The following is a 17030-nucleotide window of genomic DNA, read 5'->3' as shown; positions in this document are numbered from 1 at the left end:
TGATGTCTGTGATACACATAGCAGGACCCAAGTGTAAACAGTAGACAATAAACTTTTATTTAATAAAACTGTTGCAGGTGTGTTGGGAAAATAAAGAGATTCCTACTAAGTGTTCTCTATTTCTAAAGATTCATTGGATTTATACAGAACATATGGATATTCTTGAAAAGGTCAAATGTAGTCATATTTTATTTGTCAGTTACTCAGGGGCAGTAGCAAGGTTACTTGTGACATGGAGAGTGTCTTAGCCTTCATTTGACATCACCCCATTGCTTTGTAATCTTTAGAGTACAGACTTTATTTTTTTTAAAAAAAGAAAACAAATTTAACTTGTTACTTTCAGAAGCACAGTTTTCAGTAATTGAGTTTCTTGGTAGGAATGGGAGGTAGGACTGATTTAGCTTGAGCTAAGGTCAGATACTGGAGAACACCCTGGGGGTATTAGAACCCACTTTCTGAGTTTTCCAAACGAATGGGAAAAAAAAAGGCAGTTATAAGAAAAGATGTAGGCAAGTAGTTGTGAGGAATAGACACCAGACATCTGATTGATGTTTCAGACAGTTGGCAGATAGATCTGCCTATACCCAGGACTATTGACATCCATGTACATGCAGAGTACACGTTAACCTTTTACTATGGATTTAGTTTTGGAAAGCAAGTATTTTCTGAGGTAAAGTTAGAAAACTAAGGTATGTGCACACTCGAGGGAAGGACCCTGAGTTTCCAGTCTCTTAACCAACTTAACTGCTCACTACTGAAGCATCTCCGTACACTTTTAGGAATTAAATGGCCTTATGAGGATATTAAATACATTTTAAAAATTATTTCTGAGATAGAGTTTTATAATGTAACCAAAATTGGCTTCATTTATGATCCTCCTGCCTCAGCCTCCCAAGAAGGTAGATTATAAGCAGTACCACAAGTAGCTACATTTTTACCACAATGTTATGCTGTTGATTTTATGTCACTGCCCAAAAGAATCCCACATAGCACATTAGAATTAGGAGAAGCCAAGTCCGTCCATATTGGGGTCTCTTTTTAAAACTTTTAACTGGGTGTGGTGGTGTATGTCCCTTAATCCAGCAGAGGCCAGCGGATCTCTGAGTTCAAGTTGAGCCTGGTCTACAGAGTGAGCTCCAGGCAGCCCCAGGACTGTTACATGAGAAACCCTGTCTGAAAAGCACAACAACCAAACACACACATCACAAAAAAAAACAAGAAAAAACCCACCCAAGTCTTATTTTGCCACTTGTGGTGCTGTACATCTTTATTCCCAGAACTTTGGAGAGACAGAGACAGATGAATCTCTTGAGTTCAAAGCCAGCCTGGTCTACAAAATAAGTTCCAGGCTAGCCAGGGCTACCCAGTGATACCCTGTCTCAAAACAAAAACCCAACCTTCTAATTTTTAAACTGAGTCTAATAAATAGCTATCTGCAGACTTAAGTGCATAATTTTTATTTTAGGAATTGAGGGTAGAAATAGTTGACCTAATTTGGAGCTCGAGTCTATTCCTGAGAAATACCCTCACCTTCTAGGCCAGGTGAGGTAGAAGAAATTTAAACATACCTAACTATACGTCATTTCCATGAGTATTAACAAGTTTAAATGAAGGTTATGTTCTCTGTAATTATAATTCCATACCACATGCAGTCTTGTGCTGCTTTTATTTTATGAAAAAGCCGATTTATGATCTACATTAAACTTAATTGAATACATTGAAGAATGAAGGCCTCACGGTTTCATTTACAAAGCATGGCCAGTGTCCTCCTTGGCCTTAAAATTTGAGGAAGGGCACTTCGAAGGGCTTGGCATTGGCATGTTTCAGCGCCAGAGCGTAGGCGTAGACCCTGGCGTCCACTGTAAGACGGTCTTCTGCACCCAAAGCTAAAGAAGCAGAGGTGACAGTTTAGGGACAGCAGAGACAGTGAGAGGAGAGCCTAGTCTGTCACACTATGCCAGTCACTAATACTAGACGCTGGGGACACACTAACGTTAAGATTAGAGTAAAGGAGTAAAAGCAGCAACACAGCAGATGACAATCGGGCCTAGGTCTCAGCCACACTGGCCCAGTGTGCTTGCTTGGAAAGACGTTCACAACTGAATGATTCTCCAAGTCTGGGTTCATGTCTACCCACCTGTGACTGGCAGGAGTGTTGGTTGCTACTCTGTTACAGACTAACATGGAGTATTGATTAGTCTATTTTGATTATGCTGAAGTTAGGTAAAGTGCTCTTGCTTGCCGAGTATCCCCTTCGAAGACCAGAAGGGAAGTCAGGTGAATAGAGAAAGAATTTTTGAAAAGGATATTCTTTACACAAAACATCTATTACATTTAGGAAAATGAGAGGCTAGTGGCCGATAAATGATAACCATGGCGGAGCTCAAACACCTCAGGGCCGTCAGATCATTGACTGTACTGCATAACATTGGTTGCTATGGCTTTTCTGAATAAATGATGCATTTAATTTGGCTTTAGGTACCGAGATTAATTTACCCTAGGTCTAGTTTTATGAAAAGAAATCAAAGCTGTGTAGGAATATAAAAATCATAGTTTGAAAGATAGTTAACTTTTCAAACAAATAATAGACATTTCAAAATAAGAGCTCTCTGCTTAAGTGAAGCCATAAGCCCACTGCCCACTGGTGGGGCAGGGAATCATGGACTGCTCTCGGCATTTCAGATCAACAAATACCTCGTTACTTTGTGTCAGTCTCTACGGTAACTACTTAACAAACATAAAAAATAAGTTGTCAGTCTCCTGAAGTGGAACTGATAAAAACCTGGGGTCCTGCAAAGGCTCTGCTGCTTCACACACGGATGAACAGATCTACAGAGCTGGGGCACAGAGGAGCACCGAGCAGTGCTGCTGTCACCTCTCCATACGGAAGGCCTGGTGATGTCACCTCTCCATACGGAAGGCCTGGTGACATCTAACAGGATTTCTGTATCATCATCTCTGTGGGGTGATGGGTGACCTAACCAAATGAGCACTGATTGATCCAGGCTCATTACATCACCTTCATAGTCACACATGTGCTGAGGAACTGCAGGATTCCTCAGCTGCTGTAAGATTTGACTCTCCACAGGAATGTGTAATGTTCCAGCATAGCAGAGCTGTGCTCTAGTAATGATTAAAGGTCCTAAGCACTTTGGCTAGAAAGCAGGAAAATAATTACTATTATTAAGGGGAAAGTTCTAAAAGGGACCCTACTAAAGCCTTCCCTTGACACAGGATGTTTTTCATAAAATTTTTGAACTGTGTATCACTTGAAAAGGACAACTTGGGGTTGGAGATTTAAGCTCAGTGGTAGAGCGCTTGCCTAGCAAGCACAAGGCCCTGGGGTTCAGTCCTCAGCTCTGGGGGGTGAGGGTGGGGGTGGGGGGGAGAAGAGGAAAACTAGCATGGTTCAACAGTAGTTTTCAACAGTTGTTAGGTGTCTGAGATTACTGAGGTAAAGATAAAGGAATAAAGTGAACAGAGACGGGGACAGGAAACCAAGAGAAGGATGGGTAAGAACCTTGAGAGTGCTTACCGTCAAGTCTCGTCAGCAGATCATTCTTTGGTAAAGAAATCACTTCCACAAACTCTAAACAAACAGAATGCAGTGAAAACAGAGCTAAGAAGAGCAGCAAACCCCATCAGCCCATGTGTGCAGCCGTCACCACTCCATCACCATCCCAGGCCAGCCACTGGGAGCCGAGTAACGTACCTCCGTCCCCTGAAAGAAGGAGGAAGAAGGCTTATATTTTAGGACGCCCTGCTATGGCATGCTTCTGAAGACTTCAGTGCAAGTCATATGAAGACTAGAACAGTCCAACAGAATCCTATGATCTCTAAATACATCACAGTCCAGTTAATTTCAACTGTTACTCTCCAAATCAGACTCTTCACAGAAAGTTTTAAGAATATCCTATACTATACATTACTACATTTACGCTGGTGGAAAACCACGCAATACAAAATTTATCACTTTAACCATTTTTAAATAAAACTTCAGCAGGATTAAGGGAGTTTTGTCATCCAAAAATTTAAAATTTTGAGGAACTCCTAAATGTCTTTCATGTCTTATGAGTATTTTTGCATTTAAAACTATTAAACATGGAATTCGCTCAACAGTAACTCTCATCCTTGCAAGCTCCACTTTCTGTCCTGTGAGTGCCTGTCTATCCTAGGTGCGTGGCATCAGCAGAGTCACACATTTGCCCTTAGAACGCAGCTGCCTTCCCTAGCATATGCATCAAAATCGCACGCCTCATTACCGTCTGCTGGGAGAACCCTGGCTGGCCTCGACTGGCTCCTGTGAGTGAGGAGACTAGAAAGTCAGTCTCCCGCTCTCAGGTGTTTTTAGGTTATTTCTTTTGCAAAGACTAGATCCTACACAATTCTCTAACTTTTTGAGAAGCTCCTGTGTCCTCCACATCTTATGAACATTTTTAGTTTAAACAACCAAGCCTTTAAAACTGGCTGCACAGAAATAATGAAACAGATGCAGGGATGACTTAACAGGACAAGAGTTACCACTCAGACATGATTAAGCAGGACTAACTTTTAAACTCACAATTTTGTCATTACAAAATTTAAATTTTTGAGGGACGTGTGTGTGTGCGTGTGTGTGTGTGTGTGTGTGTGTGTATTGAAAATCCACCCATCCACATTCAAAGGGGTGGAAGAAAGGACAGGGAACGGACAACATATTAATGTTTTTGGACTCTACTTTGCTAGTAAATCTAGTGCGAAGAATAACCTTACAAATTCTTTAAATATAAAACTTGGCTCAATGAAGGCTGCCCTTTAACATCTGCTATTCTTCTACATGAAGACAAAATTCACAGTTTTTGAAGTTCCTCACATTGTAGTTGGGTTTGTAGCTCACAGCCTGGTCTACAGAGTGAGTTCCAGGACATGATAATGTATATAATACATTATAATTTCTGTAGTCTAACGTTTAAAAATACTTAAAAGGCCAATGAAGTAATGCAGAGAATGCTAAACACCTACCCAGCACTGAGGTGGGCAAGCACCCAGGAAGCTGTGGGAAGAGACTGTGCTTTCAGTGCCCCCTCGCTGCACAGTAAGTTAGCCAGTTCAAATGCACCCACCACACCCTTACCTGGTTTGGGTTTCGGCCTTACATTTCCTGCGTCATCTCCATTGATGGTCACTGTCACAACGTGTGTGGTGCAGTTTGACAAGCCTGGATCCATACACACAGCTGTGAAAAGTGACAGCGGTCTTAGGAAATGAGACAAGGGCTCCAGTCCCTGTGCTTGTGTCACTAACTGTCCCTGAAGAGGTGGGGCTCAGGGTTCATTCAACATGGAATCTACTCAGAAGACGTTACTGTAGAACATGTACTGAAAAGCTCTCAAGTTCCCTGGAGTCCGCAATCATGTCTGGGCAGTCTGAGGGTTCAGACGGTTCCGACCAGGACAGACCCCAGCGAGTATGGCACAGGCGAGGTGAGGAAGGAGGAAGGTTGGCTGTGCATGCTCAGGAAACCTGGTCTCATCATTTCCCAATTTCAGGTCCTAACTTGCTCCCATGCAGAGACGTCCACTCCCAGATGGAGAATTCTCCCTTTTCAATTTGGAGGGAAGGGTATGGAAACACTGTCTTACTGTACATCCCACACTGACCTCCAACTCTCAATCCTCCTGTCTCTGTCCTGGAGGACTAACATTACACATGTGCCACTGAGCCTGGCTGGACACCAACCCAAGTCCCTGGTCCCTCTCTGCCTGCACCCCAACCATAAAGAACCCCCGAGTCCCTGGTTCCTCTCTGTCCACACCCAATCATAAAGAACCCCCAAGTCCCTGGTTCCTCTCTGCCCGTCCCAACCATAAAGAACCCCCTTTTTAATGTTCAAGAAGCTGACACTTCCTGAACGGATACGGACCTGGAGAGCATTCAGCAATGTCACCTTTGTAGCCAGTCTCTTCCTCCAGCTCCCGCAGAGCAGCCGCTTCTGGGCTTTCCCCGTCTTCGATGAGCCCTGGAGGACAGATGGGAAGCCAGTGTCCCTGAACATCTTCCTGACAGTTGCTAAGGCGCTGACTTGCAAGAGTCAAAGTGACCCTTGCACACCAAGTAGGTTTCTCATGAACATCTCAAGTACATTCTGTGCAAGGGGACAGCACTGTAAGGAACGGGGATTCAGTGGTGGCCAAAAGGCCTAGGTCTTGAGCCAGCTGTGAGACTAGAGTACAAGAGGCTGACTCTGGGTTCCTTTTTCTGTATGGTGACAGTGTACTTGCTTTCCTTCCTCATAGAAAAATACTGAGGCCCAACAATGAAGAACCAGCAGTGTCCCAAGGGTGTGGACCAGGTCATACTATGGTCATGTCAGGAAACAAATAGACCAAGCATGAGGAAAGTAACAACTCGGGCTTATTTTCCTGAACACAGCCAGGTAAAGAACAAGTAAAATGTAGGTCATCACTTTCAGTGCCATTTCCGTCTTGCTAACAGGGCAAGGGAGAAAGAGTTAAGTGCGCATTGCCATGGGCCGGGCCTTCCCACTGTAGCCCAGGGAATGTGGCCCAGAGCTTTGTGCATTCTGGGTAAACACTGTACCTGAACCTTACATGAACCTGGCTTTATAAGTACACCATTTGCATCAGATATGAGGATGGGGTTTATTAATCTCTTCATATGGGCACAGTCCAATAGATTGTTATAATACCGTATATCAAATTCTGGATGGCTTCTTTAATTATAGTGAAACTAAAAAATACCTCTACATACAATCAAGAATTTTCTTGTCCCATGCATTTACGGTAGATGAAGGTGTCTTCCAGCTGCAGCCCTGCACTCAGAGTCTGAAGCACGCACTCCTGTGAACTCCTGAGCGTGCAGACTGCTAGTGGCGGAAGGCGAGCCCCGTTGGTAAGTGAATGGCACCAAGTACTGGAGACTTGAGAGCTCTACTGAGGCTACGTGGCCAGGGGCTTGAAGGAGCCTTAGTAAGCGTTTCTTCTTCTTATATATCTGTGTGTATGCACGTGGAACACGAATGTTGAGTTTTCCTCAGTCACTCTTCCACTCAAGATCTCTCAGTCAGACCCAGAGCTCACGGACATGGCTGGACTCACTCGCCAGCTTGGTCCAGAGAGCCCCCCTGTCTACCGTCCAGGGCTGGAATTCCCTGTTCGCCTCCACACCTACCTGGCTGACACAGGATTCTAGGGATGGAAACTCACGTCGCCTGGCTTGCATCCCATTTCCCTAGCCTTGGACAGGAGCATCATTTATCGACAGCCACGTGGACAGATGACATACGCAACATGACCTCCAGTCTCAGGCCAAGGACCTGAGCGGAGCCCTCACCTGCTGGGAACTCCAGGCAGTAGCCGCCCATCGGGGGCCGGAACTGCTTCACCAGGACAATGCACTCATGATGAAGTGTTCTTTGCAGAACTGGTATGACTGACACGGCTGTCAAAGAGAAAGGAAGCTGTGGAATCCTTAAGGAAGGCCAGTCAGGCCAGCAGCCTGTTCACAGCAATCCAACATAAACCCTAGATTTGAAGGCAGTGCATCTGAATCACTCTGAATTTGCTCTGAAGAAAATTAACAATCTACTGTGTTGGCCGCCAAACTTGAAACTACTTTCATTCTAAAATGTAAAAAGTAACACTCTGTGAGACTTTTTTATTATGAAAAGTTCATTTTAATTGTCACAATATTGCTTTCCTTTCATCTTTTTATTTTACATACTCTTACTATGCTGTCTTTACTGCTCAGAATAACTGAAACTCATGATTTTTCTGCCCCAGCCTCCCAAGAATATAGGAGTTCAGGTATGCGCCACCAGACCCAGACATAATTTCTTAAAAAACGAAACTGAAGTGGAAACCAAGCAGGTCACCCAGGGCTGAGGATGGGAGGCCCCAACTCCCCATGCGGCAGCCAAGATCCACTGTGTCTACGTCAATGCCTTTGCTGCTTTACCACAGACGCTCTTCCCTCCAAATAACTGGGCCTTAAGATAAAGCCAGACAGAAAGGAGAGACTGTGTCTGTGAACCCTGCCAGGTGAGAACAGCTACAGTGAAGCACCTGCTTGCTTCCTAGAAACACAAGTCAAACCACATGGAAAAACGAAAGGAAAGGCAGCTCAGAGCTCAGTTTCCCCAGACAACAAATGGCTACCAGGATGTTTCTGGGGCACCTGAGCCACTTCTGCCTGGAAGGAAGGGGAGCTGAACTGAACCCCTTTCCCAGTTCTCTTCCCTCTAACTGAAGCATGACAGCGGGGAGGCCATTCACTCCCAAAGGCACGCACACTCAGAGTACAAGGGACTCCAGGGATCTTACACACCAGACACGGAGCCTGGCTTCAGAGTATACCGACTAGATGGCTATAAAGCTTAACATATTTTTCCTTAAAAAACTGTTTCTAGAATTGACTTACACAGAGAGCTTTGAAACATAGCATTGTAAAAACAGGAGAGTCGCCCGTAAAGGATCCTGTGAGGGTAATTCTGCTTTGAGCTCTATGCTTAAACGCCATCTTATAATGCACTAACTTCCTTCACAAAGAGTGATAATAGTCATACCATCAGCAGATTTTCCCTTCCTGGTCGTAAGCTTCACTGTTTCCCAGGTTCTATGCAGGCAGAGAACAAAGAAAAAAGTCATTAGTGCCAAAGGGAAAGTGTTCTTTGGGTTTCTGTAGACTGTCAGCACGGCATAGATGCAAGGCATGCAGATATGCTAAGGACAGTGGTCCAAGAGCACAGTAAAGATCTGTACTTAAATAGCCAACTGTGCTTTCTGTAGCCGTGTGAACAGAGGACGTCCACACTCTCCCCCTCGGCCTCTGGCTACCATCTAAGCAAGAGCGGCTGAGCAGAAACTGCCTGGGGTCACTGCAGCCTCAGGACAGGTCTGAATCATCACGCTACAGTGAGAAGCAGAAGCTGGTCCTCAGTCTAGGCCTTTCCACAGTGATGCAGTCTGCCCCAGGGACATTCCAGATGCATTTCCAAGAGCAAAGGATGCCATGCACAACGTGAGCCACTGCATCTATGCAGGTTTAAAATACGTGACAAACTGCACAGCTCAAGAGAGCAGAGCCTTCCTGCGTATCTGAGGACTTCAGATTTTCTTTGCATGAGTGTGGCCTTATATATGAGGAAAAGACAGGTCCCTAGAGGAGTCGGGAAGTGCTGGGTGTCACAGTCTCGCTCCCTCTATGGCTTTACTTTGTGTCAGGTTTGTTCCTGGCTGCCTGTTGTCAGGTTTTGGTGATGCCTCTGCTAGTCTGCCTGCTCTTACAGGAATGCCATGCAGAATTACATGGAAATTTGGTTACAGGGGGAACCACACTGTTGGAAAGTGGGAGAGAGTAACAAGAAATTCCCCACCTTTAGTTCTCATCTCTCAGGGGGTGGGGAGGAGCATTGCTACAGGAATGATGGAGGTGGCCAAGCATCCATGGTTAGACTATGTTCTAAAGGTAGGATTATGATCTGACACCTTTCAGAAAAGACCCAAGTTTTACAGGCAAACCAAACCAAACCAAACCCACCAGACTTCTGTGCTGTGAGCTGCTGCGACAAGTCATGACTACTGTGACAGCTCACAGCAGCCTAACACTCCTGTTAGTAGCATGAAGCCCAACCAACAAGCAGTTTCCAATCAGTAGAACAGACCACAAGACACAAAACACCTTTTGCCACAGCTCTCTCTGCTGCCTCCTAAGGTTAGTCCTAAAGACTGAAGACAGTGCTGGGCAAAGCACTGAAGGTCCCATCCCAAACACTAGGAATAAGGAGAACAAAGAGAGGAGCATCATTACAGGTTGAGGTCAAGCAATAGGCAGAGATGAGCCATCTATTACGAAAGTCGAACAGACACACATGTGAGATACACAACAACGTCCCAGGCAGCTCAGCCACTCTCCTAGGACTCAACACATGTGCGCTTATGGGGGCAAGACCTTAAGTCTCTATTCCTCCACTAGCTGAACCCAAGGCCATGACGGTTTCCTTCTTTGTGCAGTCAGGAGTAAACAATCTGGAGAGATCACTTCCAGTGTTAGAATGGGGTTTCCATTTCAATTTCTCCATTGTTGGCTTTCTTGTTGGATCCCTGGCAGCTTTTTACCTCTAGCCACTGGTGCACGAGGTAGGAGCAGCAGAGGACAACTCATCCCATCTCAAAGGCAAGAGTAAGGATGGAACGCTAGAACTGAGCACGTCTAGAGTTAGTTCTCTACCCTTCTTCCACGAACAAGGCAGCAGCAAATCATTCTTTGGTTATTTTATCTGTAAACATATGCTTTGCTTCGAAGTAACAGATAACGGACTTCTACACATTAATAAAACATGGTCGATAGCCATATCTTCAGAGCTTGACTTTCTGCTGAGAGCTATCAGTGCTGTGCATGGCCTTCGTTAATGACCAGAAAGAAGGGTTATATATGGAAGGCAGAGCAAACGTGGTACTTAGACTTCAAAGTTCATTCCCGAATTGAAGCCTAGATTCTCTGGAATGAAAACTAGATATAGGAATTCTGTGGGGAAAAAAGAGTCCACAATGACTGTGTTGGGCACTTTTATGCCAACTTGACACAAGCTAGAGTCACCAGAGAGTTTCAACTGAGAAAATGTCTCAATAAGATTGAATATAGGCAAGCCAGTAGGCATTTTCTTAGTGATTGATGGGAAGGGCCCAGCCCACTGTGGGTGGGGCCAGCCCTGGGTTGGTGGTCCTTGGTCCTGTAAGAAAGCAGGCTGAGCAAACCATGGGGAACAGACCAGTAAGCGGCACCCTCCAAGGCCTCTGCTTCATCTCCTACCTCCACGTTCCTGATTTCCTTTGATGATGGACGGCTTAACCAAGTAAATAAACCCTTCCCCCCTCTCCCCAAGTTGCTTTTGGTCCTGCAGTTTCATTGCAGCAACAGTAGTCCTAAGTGGGACGGTAACTTAGACTGATTAATAAATACCTGAGGGCTGGTCAGGGAAAGAGCTGGGTGTGACTCAAAGATACCTTTTAGAGCGGTGCTTCTCAACCTTCCTAACACTGCCACCCTTTAATACAGTTCCTCGTGTTGTGGTTACCCCCAGCCATAAAATTATTTTCATTGCTACTTGATAACTGTAATTTGCTACTGTTCTGAACCACAATGTAAATATCAGTGTAACTGGTCGACCCCCAAAGGGGTTGTAACTCACAGGTTGAAAACCACTGAATTAATTTCTTAGTAATAAAGTCTGTATTTTGTGCTATAAACTCTGTTTTCAGGAAAAACAGAGCCAAACCATTTCACTATGCCGAGCTCTGGTAACTAAACATTCCACAGTATAAATAAATACACCGCACACGCTGGACTCGCTGCAGCTTTGGTTGACCTGGACTCACACCTATCCTCTGCTTATTTCGTACTTAGCTCTGTCTGTCTGCTTCCTGCTAATGTCTCCCTTCTCTCTAGTAATGGGCTTTACTAAGGTCTGTGCTAGTTCAGCAGAAACAATCAAAATGTGTTCCAATCAACAAATCCATGCAGTCACCTTGATGATAAATGCATTTGCTCTCACAAAAAAAAACCATACACGATTCTCCCATGATTGTGTAGCAAATAAGATTTTTTCTAATGGCTTGGTGTGACATCAGGACACTAAATTCAGCTTTATTCTATTTTATTTCTTAACACATTTCAGTGAGTAGTAAATAGTAAACCTATTTAATACATTCCTCCTTTCCTAGTGATTTCCACTTATTTATTTAATTTTGTGGCGTTTGGGATTACGCCCATGCTCGACAAGTGCTAGACCACTGAGCTGTAGCCATAGCTTCTTTTTAATGTAATAGTCAACACTGGTTTTGTTTCCTTTTTAGTTCTTTAATGAAATAATGGAAAACAGAAGGAAAAGCTAGTTATAGGCAGGTATGCTCCCTCCTTCCATCAGGGTCTTATTAGGTAGCCCTGGCTTGCCTGGAACTTCATATAGACCAGGCTGGCCTTGAACTCCAGAGAGCTGCCTGCCTCTATCTCCTGAGTGCTGAGATTGGACACGTGGACTACCAGGCCCTGCCCCTTTAGCCTTCCTTGATCCACCACTTTCCGCAGCTTAGCACATATATATCAGGGCTAGGGAGAGGACTCTGGGGTTAAGGACACTTGCTGTTCATCAGGGCTAGGAGAGGACTCTGGGGTTAAGGACACTTGCTGTTCATCAGGGCTAGGAGAGGACTCTGGGGTTAAGGACACTTGCTGTTCATCAGGGCTGGGAGAGGACTCTGGGGTTAAGGACACTTGCTGTTCATCAGGGCTGGGAGAGGACTCTGGGGTTAAGGACACTTGCTGTTCATCAGGGCTGGGAGAGGACTCTGGGGTTAAAGACACTTGCTGATCATCAGGGCTAGGAGAGGACTCTGGGGTTAAGGACACTTGCTGATCATCAGGGCTAGGAGAGGACTCTGGGGTTAAGGACACTTGCTGTTCATCAGGGCTAGGAGAGGACTCTGGGGTTAAGGCACTTGCTGTTCATCAGGGCTAGGAGAGGACTCTGGGGTTAAGGACACTTGCTGTTCTTGAGGAGGACTAGAGTTGGCTCCCAGCGCCCATGCAGGGTGGCTCCCAGTTGCTTTATTCTGACTCCAGGGGATCTGACACCCTGTTGTGGGTGAGTGGGTGCTGCATAGATAGCGTTCTCCCACTCTTGTGGAGCTGTGCCCCAACTCACGTTCTCTATGTCAGGATGCTTAGTTTCCCAGAAATGGAGCTCATTATCGTGATATGTTACTCTATCTTGGGGAATATTTTTCCAATTTACATTTCCAAGAAAGGTATAAACATCTATGTTTTACTTCAAAGCCAGCAATGGTTTTGTTTTCTTTTTCTTCTAACTTAGACATTGAACATTCGATTTTTCTTGAAGAAAGCAAAGGAAGGAAGAACTCTAGGATGAAGAATATTCTAGAGCTTGGCAAGCCACAATCACAAATTCTAGGTCCACTATAAACGGAGAATGGAGCGAATTAGATTGCAGACTAGTTAAGTAACAACTGTAATTCATTATAAATAGTTAACCCACATGTGACTCTATTCATAGAATATCAGTGACCCATACATTTCAGTAAGAGCTGCCCTCGAGTCTGTGTTTAAAACAGAGCTTCCTGAAGAAACACCGGTGCTCACACTCAGAGACCTGGAAAACCAAAGACAGAAAAGAACAACAACGTTTACCTAGTTTTACCGGTGGGGTCCATGTAAGTTGTTTTTTCAAATTTGACCCATTTTCCTTCTGAGATCAACTAAAACAAAAGCAGACAGTTATAAGGTCAGAAAGTTTCAAATCAAGTTGGTCTTTTTTGAAAATCATAAAGTGTATTCTTTCAAATTTTCTCTATGCTTCCTTCCCCAATTTGCTTCCCTCCCTAGAACTTATGGGCAAGTTTCTAGCTTGGAATAATTATCCAAAGTTGTTTTCCTGAGGGTGGGTCTCATTTTTCTGGTTTTTGTTTGAGTTTTTCAGGTAGAGTCAAGACAGGGAAAGTGTTAAAGTCTAAGATGGGATTGGTGCAGGTGTGGCTTGACAGGCATTGTTACCTGAAAAACCTAAGAAACTCCTGGGTCTTGGAGAGAGAGGTTGGCAGGCAGGGTAAGGGGTGGGAGAGCTGGCTAAGTTCTGACTGGGGTCAGAGAGGGTGCAAGGCTGGCCATCCTTCTGTGTAGTCAGATGTAAGATTTTATTAGGACAATGGACCACGGGGAAAATAAATCAAAGACTAGATTTTCTTTCTGACTCCCAAGTTCCCAACCAATCCAAGACAGGCATCAGGAAGTGCTCTGCACACATGGGGAAGTCTGGGATGGTCACTCACCTACGGCAGGCTCACCTACGGCAGGTTCCACACTGAGCTGAGGAGATTTTCTCTATGAATGAAGCCTTTTCTCACCCGCCCCCCACCCCCAGCTAACACCAATCTAATCATTATCAGATCTGTTCACAGACAACATGGAAAAGTTCTAAATCAAAAAGGTTTCTAGGAAAGTGTTAAGGGCCAGAGTCCCAAGGTGAGATATAATTTATTCATTACAGCAATTGGTTCCTGAGAGAAAAAGACACTAAAAGCTTTACTCAATAACATAGGAGAGGCAGACATTAGTTCTAGAACTCATTGGAATTTGAGCTACAATTAACAATTTAAGTTTTTACTATTTGAAACCTTTATGCCAGGATGACAGACAGCTAAGATGTAATTACTAAATATGAAACCTCAAAACCACATATCATGTGCAAAACTACATATTTGTTTTTCTATCCAGGGCAATTTTTAGAGAGAATGTCTCTTTCAGGAGCGATCTACTTACTGTCAATTTCATTAATACATGCAATAAGATGGATAAACCACTGAGCTAAGACAAGAGCACGGTGTGGCTTAGTCTTAAAGTGGCAGAGAAAACCATGTGAGACTTTCCAAGAATGAAAACCCCGTGCACACAGGGTGAGAAACTGCCTGTGTCTTCTCTCTAACCTCGCTGCTCTGTGGGGAAGGGAAGGGCAGGAAACAAACTCTACCCACCTCCTCTGAAAGAATGCGCTGCTCGGTGGGGGGAGAAGAGTCTTTTGGTTCTTGGGCCTCCATTTCAACCTGTTGGGTCTCCACAGTCCTCTGGTGGAAGGCCAAGCTGCAAGAAGTGAGAGGTTTGTTCCGGCTCCCGCAACCATGGGTCATCCAAAGACTTACTAGTTAAAAACCATTATCTGCTAACACTGCATCATGGGCCTCTCTGGGAGCACAGCCTCAGAAGGCATCCAGAGGCTCTCAGACACCCAGGCAAGAATTCAAAGCCATTCTTTTATTCAGCTTGCATCAACCAGGGTCCCGTCCCACACTGTTATGTCCCATTTACCTTTAAATGTGAGCAAGTATTAAAGTCCCAGCTAAGTTAGCCAGTGTCAGTCTGACAGCAGACTTCTGCCTACCCAAGGTACAGTACCATCTCTTGGTTTCTTGCCCCATTTCTGGACCTTGCCCTATCCTGGTTTTATAGTGTCCCTGTGACTGTGTGGTCACTGAGTCATTTATCAGCTGTCATGCTTTCGGTGTGGCCACTGAGAAGTCTAAAGATATGCCAACTCCTGTTTCATTTTCCAGGTGACCTCTTTCCATTGCTTGGAGGTTTACAGCTAGCCTTACCCTAGGCTGCTCTGCACTGGGCCCTCTAGTGAGCCCCTTCAATCTGGCACTTCAGGGTGGGCCTGCATGCCTGTGTCTTAAGGGGATTTTTATTGATAGACTCTTCTCAGAATTCCCTCTGTTCTCTGTAAGTGCTGTGTATCTGTCCGACGGGGCTGGGATGTGTCTCAACCTCTCGGGCACTTGCCTGATCTAAAGCCCTGAGTTCAGGCCCTAGTCTTAGCTGCGCCCAACGGAATCATTTAGGACTTCCTGAGCCCCCTGAGGCGTTCTCTTCCACCCCTTCTCTCCATTCTTCACCATCTACATCTCCCAGGAGACTATCCTAATGTCCCTAAGTCCTCAAAACTATTTCACCTCTTCACTTCTGTTGCCATGGGTTTGATTCCAAGTTTTATTCCCTTAAATACCAAAATTTATGTGGTCTGGTATAACATTTGCATTTAACCTATTTATATCCTCTTGTAAATTTCAAATAATCTCCAGAAACACATAATACTTAATACAGTGTAAATGCTATATAAACGTTATATTGCATTGCTTAGGGAATAATGAAAGAATAAAAGTACTTAAGTTCAACATAGAAACATTTACCACCTCACCTCTAACACTCCCACCTCTAACTGCTTGACACTGAGTTCACAGCACTCACAGCACCAACTGTGTCGGCACCAACTTCCTGCCAACAGTCGACAAAGATAAATGTAGCATTCCCCTTACCTAAAATACAACCAACAACCAAACATGCATTCACACTCCTTGGTGCCTTAAAAACAGGCAGTATCCGATGACTGCCTCAGGCTAGCACTCGCTGTGCTAGACCCATTAGGTATGAATGACCCCAGCACACAGCGGGCGGGTGAAAGGCCCTGCCTTCGGGGACCTCTCCTTTAGTGGGGAGATAGGGAGGAAAAGCAAGGATCAACATGGGGAGTTTGTCTAGTGAACCCCAGTTTTAGGGATAAACAGTGAGGAGGATGCCCAGCTGAGAGGAAGGTCCTATGTGACATCTCAACATAGACTTTGGAAGGAAAAAGGAAGCAAGCAACACAGACAGCGCTACAACTCAGAGACAGTCACTTACATGCTGACACGCACAGCCTGCCCGAGAGTCGCTCCTCCAAAAGTAACTCAGACAGCCTTTCACTTAGGTAAGTTTTAAAGTGTCACCGGCTGAGATAGCGGCTTCCAGCACCACAGGTAACCCGTGTAGAACACAGACAACTGGCCAGAGTGGGAAGCCCGATGAGCCCCATCCTGCATACTCGATACTCACTTTCTTTGTTTCTTGAGACAAGGCCTCGTGGGGTTCAGGCAGGATCCTCCGGCTTCCGCTTCTCAAGGGCTGGGATTAGAGAGGCCTGTGCCACTACTGGCTAGAGATCCTTTTATGTTCTGACTAATAACACACAGCAGGCAAGGGGGTGTGCTGATGCAAGGGGACTCTGAATTCTAATGCTAAGAAAAATAACTTTTAGGCAACTGTGCAGCTACTGAACATACAAATCCAATCGTCTACGATGGTATGAAATGCCCGAAGTTAAGGGCCTGGCCCCCTAAAAATGCTTTAGTTTTCTTTCCTTTTTTTTTTAATTGGTGAAACCTGGGCTTGCCTCATTCTGAGTGTCGGGAATACAGGTGTGAGTCACCACGCCCAACGAATACCAGGATGTCTAAAGGTGAAGAGACAGCATGGAAAGACTGCAAACGGTGCTGTACTAATACTGAGGCCAAGAAAGCAGAGAGTCTCCACAGAGACAGGCACCGAATTAAACAGCGAGCAAGCAGCACAAGCATGGAGGGACACACGGCTGCCAAGATCTCTCTGCTTAGAAGAAAAACCCTACACCCAACCGATATCGTTGACAT

At 45.0% G+C, this 17030-nt stretch overlaps 1 protein-coding gene across 2 annotated transcripts; it reads right to left on the bottom strand.

Annotated features, from left to right (window-relative positions):
* Nucleotides 1-1240: 1240 nt before the first annotated feature.
* Nudt5 (nudix hydrolase 5) lies at nt 1241-14648 on the bottom strand. Of its 2 annotated transcripts, XM_032885030.1 has the most exons (9): nt 14544-14648; nt 13204-13271; nt 8564-8613; nt 7333-7440; nt 5903-5998; nt 5114-5215; nt 3713-3721; nt 3536-3589; nt 1241-1886 (listed from the first exon to the last, which is right to left on the bottom strand). In XM_032885030.1, the coding sequence occupies exons 1-9, from the start codon at nt 14604-14606 to the stop codon at nt 1777-1779; spliced, it is 660 nt and encodes a 219-aa protein (XP_032740921.1). In that variant the 5' UTR covers nt 14607-14648; the 3' UTR covers nt 1241-1776. The 2 variants fall into 2 exon arrangements, with proteins under 2 accessions (XP_032740921.1, XP_032740922.1); XM_032885031.1 differs by lacking the exon at nt 3713-3721 and having other exon boundaries at nt 1253-1886.
* Between the last annotated feature and the right edge of the window lie 2382 nt (nt 14649-17030).

Source organism: Rattus rattus, chromosome 14 (genome assembly GCF_011064425.1).
Source record: "Rattus rattus isolate New Zealand chromosome 14, Rrattus_CSIRO_v1, whole genome shotgun sequence".
NCBI lineage: Eukaryota > Metazoa > Chordata > Mammalia > Rodentia > Muridae > Rattus > Rattus rattus.
This window is presented reverse-complemented; position numbering and strand designations above follow the sequence as displayed.